The sequence below is a fragment of the Talaromyces amestolkiae genome (assembly GCF_001896365.1).
Source record: "Talaromyces amestolkiae strain CIB chromosome Unknown scaffold8.1, whole genome shotgun sequence".
Lineage (NCBI taxonomy): Eukaryota > Fungi > Ascomycota > Eurotiomycetes > Eurotiales > Trichocomaceae > Talaromyces > Talaromyces amestolkiae.
The window spans coordinates 1,214,686-1,223,727 of NW_024468044.1; the positions used below are offsets into that span (position 1 = coordinate 1,214,686).

The 9,042-nt window shown below is 45.9% G+C and overlaps 4 protein-coding genes across 4 annotated transcripts; 3 read left to right on the forward strand and 1 right to left on the reverse strand.

Annotated features, from left to right (window-relative positions):
- Positions 1-394: 394 nt before the first annotated feature.
- BHQ10_004963 (uncharacterized protein) lies at positions 395-873 on the forward strand (the record flags this gene model as incomplete). The annotated part of the gene is made up of 2 exons (XM_040877386.1): positions 395-553; positions 607-873. The coding sequence occupies 2 exons, from the start codon at positions 395-397 to the stop codon at positions 871-873; spliced, it is 426 nt and encodes a 141-aa protein (XP_040733467.1).
- Positions 874-1,618: 745 nt separating this feature from the next.
- BHQ10_004964 (uncharacterized protein) lies at positions 1,619-3,288 on the reverse strand (the record flags this gene model as incomplete). Its single annotated transcript, XM_040877387.1, has 2 exons — positions 1,619-3,187; positions 3,247-3,288. The coding sequence occupies 2 exons, from the start codon at positions 3,286-3,288 to the stop codon at positions 1,619-1,621; spliced, it is 1,611 nt and encodes a 536-aa protein (XP_040733468.1).
- A 521-nt stretch (positions 3,289-3,809) lies between these two features.
- BHQ10_004965 (uncharacterized protein) lies at positions 3,810-4,860 on the forward strand (the record flags this gene model as incomplete). The annotated part of the gene is made up of 5 exons (XM_040877388.1): positions 3,810-4,041; positions 4,099-4,118; positions 4,170-4,277; positions 4,347-4,709; positions 4,801-4,860. The coding sequence occupies 5 exons, from the start codon at positions 3,810-3,812 to the stop codon at positions 4,858-4,860; spliced, it is 783 nt and encodes a 260-aa protein (XP_040733469.1).
- Positions 4,861-6,886: 2,026 nt separating this feature from the next.
- On the forward strand, positions 6,887-8,693 carry BHQ10_004966 (uncharacterized protein; the record flags this gene model as incomplete). The annotated part of the gene is made up of 2 exons (XM_040877389.1): positions 6,887-7,016; positions 7,108-8,693. The coding sequence occupies 2 exons, from the start codon at positions 6,887-6,889 to the stop codon at positions 8,691-8,693; spliced, it is 1,716 nt and encodes a 571-aa protein (XP_040733470.1).
- Positions 8,694-9,042: the final 349 nt, after the last annotated feature.

Below are 9,042 nucleotides of genomic sequence, written 5' to 3' on the forward strand. Positions count from 1 at the left end.
GTGTGGTATGTTTCTCGTACAACGTGAGCGACCAGCCTGATAGCAGTATCAAATGAAAATCCATTGTCGAGGCGTGTGTTGTGCCACAGTAAAGTGTGTGAAGTAATAAATCAAGAAGATTCGAACAAAGAAAGAATTTAGTGCTACGTTGGTAATGTATTTCAGCTAGTCACATGACAACTGTTGGTATGATGACAGGTACCTGATATAAATAACCAGAGCTGAACTTCGTCCGCGCCTCCCTCGCAACTTCCAACTACTCCACAAAAGAAAACTTCTTCATTTATAAATTATCAACTGAATCACTCAAATTCTTCGAATCTCACAAAATAACTGTTATTTTGCTTAACTCATATCTTCACCCTATACCAAATTACGAAACAAGTCGATCACAATGGCAGAACTACGCGAAGGCCAGCGCTTGAAATACACCGTCACCCACCACCGTCAGCCTCACCTCACTCATGAAGAATTCATGAAATGGATCGTCGACGAACATCTCCCACTCGCCATGCCCGTCTTCAAAAAGTACGGCGTTCTCGCGTACACTCTCGTCAGTTACCCCCTCCATTCAATCGAACCTTGTCTACTAACCTTAAAACCCAGTACGACMCCCCCGCCAGTATGAACGAGCCCCTTAAGGAGGCCATGATCAAAGTTCGCCCTACTTGGGACTTTGCCGATTATGACTGCATCATTGAGTATTTGATGCCGAGCCCAGAGGCCATGATGAACATGCAACAGGATCCAGAGTGGCAGGCATCAATCAAGGATCAGGAGAAATGGGTTAATGTCTCAAAGGCCTTGTTGACAGTGGGTTATGCTGTTCCATATCTCACCGAGTCTGGGGAGGTTATGAATATGACCAAGTAGAGCGTCTTACGGAGGACAATGTCGATTTAATTTCCAGTGTTAGGGGAAGCGGATGGCTCAAAATAGAGTAGCTTGCTTAGCAAATCACAACCTTGAGAAATGCAACGAAATTCATCTGAATCAAGTCTATCAATTCTCATGCTCATTCTTTCCATTCTACCTAGTAGGTTTGCCTCTCCCTAGTACGAAGACTTGCCCGCGTACTTCCGCCCGCGGTGAAGACAACCATGCATGCATATTGCATAGTGCTACTAAAATAAACCAACGCCAACGCACACCAAGCTTATTTAGCATAACAGCCGCCGTGTCCGAACATGCACGATAATTCCCGCTTGAACAAAAAATTCAACGATACCGGAAATTTACCTGGTGTAACGAGCATAGTGATCAGTCCACTTCTTGAGCCGTGTCTCGCGTCGATCATTGTCGGAGGCAATACCACCATAAAGTGGTACAAGGCATGAATGAATGATTTTGTCGAACATCATGTTGTACAGTCGTTACACAAACGTATCACGAAATTTATGCACAGTCATTGTGACAATACGCGATTTACGGCATTGATTCAAATACAAGTAGGACCGTATGTACGTATTACGCAGATTGAAAGTTGAGTTTGATTAAAGAAGATCTCATCTGAAAGATGTAAAAGACACGAGAAATTTTTGAGTAGAGGACCAAGGCGTCCAGGAAATATAGTAATCAACACATTCCCTACTTGTTGTTGAAATGATAGACATGTCTACTACGCTGCAGCCTGCACGGTCTCTTTCTTGTCCGACTCGTTCTCCAGACCAAACTCCGTCTCCAGCTCCGTACGCATATGCAACTCCTTAGCCACGAAAGTGAGCAGGAATCCCAGAAGCGCAAACCCAAGGCTCACTTGCCAGCACAATTTAAGACTGTCCACATAGATAGACTTGACGGTAGCTTCAAGATCTGCATCACCGTCCAGGCCCAGCTCTGGATACAGAAAGCCACCCGCGGCAAGCGTGTATGCACCGCCGTTTGTCAGCTTTGTACGCGCTTCCCAGTTTTCGGCTAGGCGACCGGCTGCCAGCGAATTCACTTTTGTATTGAAGATTGCCAGTGGTATAGCGACTCCCCAAATAGTGCCAAAACCACGCATGAAGGCCCATGTAGCGGTTGCAACTGCAATATCACTTTCAGGTAGAGGGGTGAGAATTGTTGGCAGAGTGACGGGGATACCGATACCAATTGCGACCGCCCCAATGATCTGAATTCCCGCCCAATAACCTGTTGTTGAGTGTCCGTCGAGCCTAGTGAACAAGCCCAGGGCAATAGGGAAAAGTGCGAACCCAGCGATTAGCAAAGGGCGATACCGTCCGATCTTGCTCATGATCCCGCCGCTTATTATGGTAAAAGGCATGCAAACGGCAGCCGTTGGCAGGAGACTTAGACCGGATCGAAATGCGGAAAATCTCAAGACTGCCTGGAAGTAGATAGGCAAGACGAAGAGAATCCAGTATACTAGCATATTGTGGATGAAAGCACACCATAGCCCAACAAGGGATGTGCGATTTGCGAACAGTCGTAAAGGAGTAGTTGGCTCTGGGACACGAATCTCGTAAAGCAGGAACAACGGCAACCCGAGCAACCCTAGGACAAGAGGTAGGATGGTTCTCCAGGACGACCAGGGCTGTTCACCGCCACCCCAAGTCATGGCCAAGAGAATCGAGGTAATAGAACCGACGAGAAGTGCATTTCCAGTGAAATCAACTCGCTTGAGTGATCTCATTGACATGCTCGATCCGCTAGGCAATGCTGAAAGCGATACCAAGACCACCACAAGTGTCAATCCAGCCAGAGGAAGATTCAAGTAGTAGATCCATCTCCATGTCACGCTACTTGCAAATGCTCCTCCAACGATAGGTCCGATTGTTGTAGAAATGGCATAAATAGCAAAAATGAACCCCATGAACTTCCCACGTTCACGTAGAGGTACCAGATCACACACAACCATTTCAACCATAGTATTGATCCCGGCGCAGCCAATACCTTGGATGGCGCGACCAGCAACTAAAGCACCGAGGGAAGGCGAAGGTCCAGCAATAGCTGATCCGACAGCGAAGACAATAATAGCGAAGAGTGTCAGGGCTCGACGGCCAAAGATGTTAGCTGTTTGTCCGAAAATTGGGGTGAAAGCCGCAGTTGTCAGAAGATAGGCGTTGGCAATCCACATATAGCCTTGGCTGGTTCCAAGATCGTAGATTATGGATGGCATGGCGGTTGAGACGGCTGTGGCGTCCAAGCCTGCTAGAAGACTTGCAACGGCCATCGATGTCATGATGGCCTATATGACACATGGATGTTAGGAACTGTTCAAGAGAAAAGATGACACATACTACTCACCCAGAAACGCCATCCCCGTTGAGGGGGGCTTTGGGCCGTCATTTCACTCGTGATTGGCTTGTCTGGCCTCATATCTTGAGTAAGTTACGAGACAGAGGATCAAAGTGGGAGAGTTTGTTGGAGGTCGATTGCAAATCTTACAGACGTTGACTTGATGGATATGAAGAGAAGGAAAAAGGAGAGTAGCCGTCAGACTTTTTGAGATATTTGACGGCTTAGCTCCTGCCTAAGGCAGTCACACCCATGGGAACGTAAATACCCGCAATATCACACCCAGGCTCATTGTACCACCCTGCCCATCACACCTCGGCGCATATACAATCTGCCATGTCAGAGAAATGGTAGCACTGCTCGCTCATACCTTCTTCAGCTGTGTGTAAGTATCTTTCAGGGAATGGGCGTGCTGACATGATGATATTCTTCACATCGGTTTTATTGATCATCTTCAGGTATAAAACAGGACTTCAGCGCGGCCATCGCAGCTCCGAAGATAATCGTATTTCTGTCTCGAATCAGCCTTCCACTACTGAGTAATACACGTCATCTACTCTGACTTCAATAAAATGTCCTCCATGCTGCTTTTATCTCTTCTTCCCCTTCTTCCTCGACAGGCCATCGACCTCGACGGCCCAACCATCCCTCCACCTAGCGGTTCTGTTTCCAATTTCGACAGCCCTCCAAATGGAAATCATATCGCTATCCCCATTATCATTCTATGTGCTGTCATCAGTGCCATCTCGTATTCGATTCGAATTTATGCTAAGTATGTGATGAAAAAGGTCAACACTTCTGACTGTGAGTTAATTCTTTTTTCTCGTTAATTCGTCTCGTCGCACGGGCTAATTAATCTAGACTTGGCCGTCATCGCTTTTGTATGTTGCGCTCGTATGGCCTAATGCTCAGTCTTGCTAATCGTAAACCAGCCCCTCTACTGGGTATATATCTATTATAGCTATCGACTCAGCGAGACATCTGGCTACCTCGTTCATGAATGGGATATTCGCCTGAAAGACATTTCGGCCTTTTCATACGTATGTTTTACTCTACTATGTGGGCAGACAAAGTTGACGCCAACTGACTATACTGACTGTCGCAAATAGATTTGCTGGCTTGCTACCCTTCTATATCTATGGATCATAGCCCTCGTCAAATGCGCAATCATGCTTGAATGGACGCGAATATTCGCCCCTGAAGGAACGAACACCTACCTCAGCTGGTCATGGTACGCCACTGGTGCTGCCATATCTCTTCTTTCGACTATCATCTTCATTATGGACCTGGTCAATTGCACTCCTTTCTCTGGAAACTGGGATGTGTTGGTTGCTGGGCGGCACTGCCGTTTTAGTGTTCCTGCCTTTGGACTGGCATCATCAATAGTCAACCTCACACTGGAAATCATTCCTCTTGTTCTCGTACAGAAAGTTATTTGGGGGCTACATATGTCCTGGAAGAAGAAGTTGGGTGTTAGTCTGATCTTTTTTATTGGTATCATGTATGTCTCCACCACCTCTTTGCGTAAGAAAAAAGAAGAATTATAACTCTGACTGGCAATAGTGGCTGCGCTGCAAGTACCGTCAGATTATACTTCGCAACCCAATTCTACGTCTCAAATGATACCAGTTATTTCTTCTCCATCATGGCCCTCTGCTCACTAAGCGAGACAACCTGTGCAAACCTCATCTTGTGTGTACCTTGCACGCCAAAGGCGATCAAGGGTTTCATGCAGACGAAATCATTTACAACCCTCAGAAGTTATACGACCTTGAGGAGCGGTCCTTCCACTGATGCTAGTACCACACATCGTACGGAGCCAACTTTACAGGTTCATGTGACTAATGAGATTGATTCTGTGAGCAAACCAAACGATCATTGGTTTATGATGAGCTCGAGGGGTTCGGGTCCGGATTCTACTTATTCCGGAGATTCTGACAGACACCACTTGGTGTGATAGACCAGATACCGCTATGTATGCGCAAGAAATCTTCCTTTAATATGGCTATTGACTTGGTACATGTTGACCATCTTTATTTTGGTATTTCCTTATCCTTTCTTTCGACATATGAATCAATGTATGCTTTGACTATATCTAACAGAGGCTTTACAATATAAGACATCGCCACCTAACTGTGAATAAATGTCATACCATAAACAGGTAATTTCTGCATACATATTATGAGTATATCTAACCGTCCGTCCTGTATTGTAACACGGTGTTGTGATGGTGTAACAACTGAGGTATGCTGACATGACTAATGTTGGTGATACACAGTATTGATAGTAATAATACCGTTACATACTCAGCTAGGACAAAGGAGCTCTTTCCATTGCCTGATTTTTTCCTTCCTCATTTGGTCATCTATGACTTCTCCCCGTTCAACCCCTTTTCAGCTTCGCTCCTTCGCCTCTCCTTTAATTCAGCTATCAATTCACCAGTACAGGGCTTTCAAAATCGTATCGAGTACCAGTCAAAAGCAACACACATGCAAAATGTCTCCATCAACCTTCGAACCACTAGCCACTCTCACCATTGCTCCACTCGTATCATCAACCTGTACTCTCTGGTACGCTTTCGACCAGCACCACTTCCTCGCCATTTTCGCTACGGAAAAATTCGAAAAGGTTATCCCCGACTACTTCATCCGATTCTTTGCTGCTGGTCTCCCACGGGTCCTGGGACTTCTGGGTACGACGTGTCTCTCCGTGATTGGAAATTACTTATATCGGTACGACTCTCTGGTCGCAAATCAGTCGCTGAAATGGTATCTAGCTGGCGCTGCGCTGGCTGTCAGTCATTTGACTTTTGTGCCCTTGGTGTTGCCTCAAGTCAAAGAGCTTCAGGGAAAAAGCGAAAGGTGTCACAGGCCCAGACAGGTGCTGTCAGAGTGGTTGTATTGGCATGACGTTCGTACTTATACCGTTGATTTGGCCGCGTGGGTGTGTTTTGCGATTGCTGTTGGCTTAAATGTGGCTGCTTAGTGGTTGTTAATGAGCGGTCAATAACACGTGGCAACCTATCGACATGAGGGTGGACGAGGATGAGGCTTTAGAAACCCTTAGTTAATTACACCCAGAAGGATCACCTGCGGGATTTGTCATGGACTTCCATCAAGCAGGCCCAATACACATTTTTTTGTAAACAGATATAAGTAAATGGAAATTGCAACAATAAACCGGCAGTATAGTAGACTTAGAGTGTGATCTCAATTCATATTCAAGCTCCAGATCGTTGGAGATCGTTGTTAGCTTCGTACCTGATCACAGATCGATGACGTCAGTAAGCACGTGTGCAGCCTTCAAGAACTCCTACTTCTTTTCATCCACAAGTATTGATAAACCTATAACGATGTTATGGTTTGGCTGCAAAGGTAACTGATAACCCCAAGTAATACATTTAAGTGTGCTTTAACAGACTTAGCTTGAGCACACTCGAAGACTTGGAAAGGATCGCAAACTAGCGGGGTTCCAGTCGACGAACTCTAATTGGCCGACACGGGCGTGTTATAAACACACCACAAATGGGCACCCAGATCGAGCGTTCTTTACTTTGTAATGCCAATCGCGAGCAGGGATAACTGTTCCTTCGAATACATCAAGTAGCATTTGCTTTTATTATTACGCCTACTAATCGAAATCGTTCACCATGGGCCGCTCCGAGGAAGATATTGCCTGGGAGAAGAGCGAGGGAATTCCTCAAGTCGAAGATCCCTTTATCCAAAAATATCTCAACGGTCGCGACGCACTTATTGAACAAGAACACAAACAGAGACATGGTCAGAACTCACATTATTCTATCAGTCCTTCTCATTACCTCTGTGGTCCCGAGATGGTACCCATGCAACATGTCCACTGACATACTTACAGATTTTGCCTTCCGAAGTTCCATGTCCGCAGTAGCCAAAGAAGCTTGCAGGATTGTATCCACAATTCGCGAAAAAGAGCTTCGTGAAATATGGACCAAAGACAATAAAGGTCCAGACGACGAATTGTTGTACCCCGGGATGATGTTCACTGTTGCCCGCGAACGCATGGAACAGACGAAACTCTGGAAAATCTTGGAACAAATGCCCAAAGGCGCGCTTCTACATGCTCATATGGACGCCATGTTCGACCTTGATTTTTTGATTGATCAGGCATTTGAGACTCCGGGAATACATATGTCTGCTCCGGCGCCGTTGTTGACCAAGGATGATCTAGAAATTGCACCGTTCACTTTCCAATACTTGCCCCATCAGCTCGAAGATTCTGACAATTTAGAGCCAACCTGGAGCAAAGACTATAAACCTGCCTCGTTTATCCATATACAGAAGTCTGCCGCCACATTTCCTGATGGAGGGGAAGCAGGGTTCCGACAATGGCTCAAGAATCGAATGATGATCACAGCGGACCATTCTTATTATCATCACCATGGCGTCAATGCCATATGGGAAATATTTGTGCGCGTTTTCCCAATTCTACAGTCTATTATATTTTACGAACCAATATTCCGAACTTGCTTCCGACGTATGCTTGCACAATTGGCGAAAGACGGGATCAGATATGTCGATTTTAGAGCAGCGTTTGTATTCGAATGGCGCAAAACTGGAAGTGAGAAGACAGAAAGCGACTTTTTGGAGTTCTTTCGAGTTTTCAAGGATGAAATCGAGAAGTTTAAGGCCAGCGAGGAAGGTAAAGGTTTCTATGGCGCTAGGATGATTTGGACGACTGTTCGTGCTTTTTCGAACAGAGATATTGTCGATAGTATGGAACAATGTATAATTGCCAAGCATGAATACCCAGACATAATATGTGGATTTGATCTGGTCGGTCAAGAAGACAATGGAAGGACACTTGTCGATCTTGTACCGTTGTTGTTCTGGTTCCGGAAAGTCTGTGCAGAAGAGGGAGTCGAAATACCGTTTTTCTTTCATGCGGGCGAATGTCTTGGAGATGGCGATGAAACAGATAAAAACCTCTACGATGCCATCCTACTGGGTACACGACGTATCGGCCATGGGTATTCACTCTACAAGCATCCCCTACTGATCAATCTAGTCAAGGAGAAGAAAATTCTTATCGAGTGTTGTCCCATATCCAACGAGATCCTCCGCCTATCAAGCACCATCAAACATCACTCTCTTCCCGCCCTCCTGTCCCGTGGGGTATCCGTCTCTCTGAACAATGACGATCCTGCTATACTAGGTCACGGCAGCAACGGACTTACCCATGATTTCTGGCAGACCCTCCAAGGTCTTGAAAATCTGGGGTTGTCCGGACTTGCCACCATGGCCGAAAACTCTATCCGATGGAGCTGCTTTGAGGATCAGACTACTGCCGAATGGCAGACTGATATTAAGCAAGGCATAGCGGGTCAAGGGATTAAAGCCAAGAGATTGCAGGAATGGTATCAGGACTTTGAGAAGTTTTGTCAATGGGTAGTGCTGGAATTTGCGGACGAAATTGACGATTAGCTGGAGGGTCTAGTCATCGCACCAACCTTTTAATGATACCTTACTTTAGGATGGTTCAGAACAGTTCTATCTAAACATTCCTTGTCGAGATCGTAAGTCGCTTGTGCCAAAGTGATCATTCAAACAGGAAACAGGATTTTGCATCTCGGCGACATATGTAGTCCTCAGCAGAGCAGGTCTTCTGTGTGAGAGAAACTGATGATGGTTTGTTTTGGCCTGAATGACATGACTCAGGCGGCAGTTCATATTACGCTAAACTGTACTTGGGCGACTATGACGAACACGGCCTAGTGCCAGCGGGACCAAAGATGTATTCGTGACCTGCGGCAACGTGACGCACTCCGCTTCT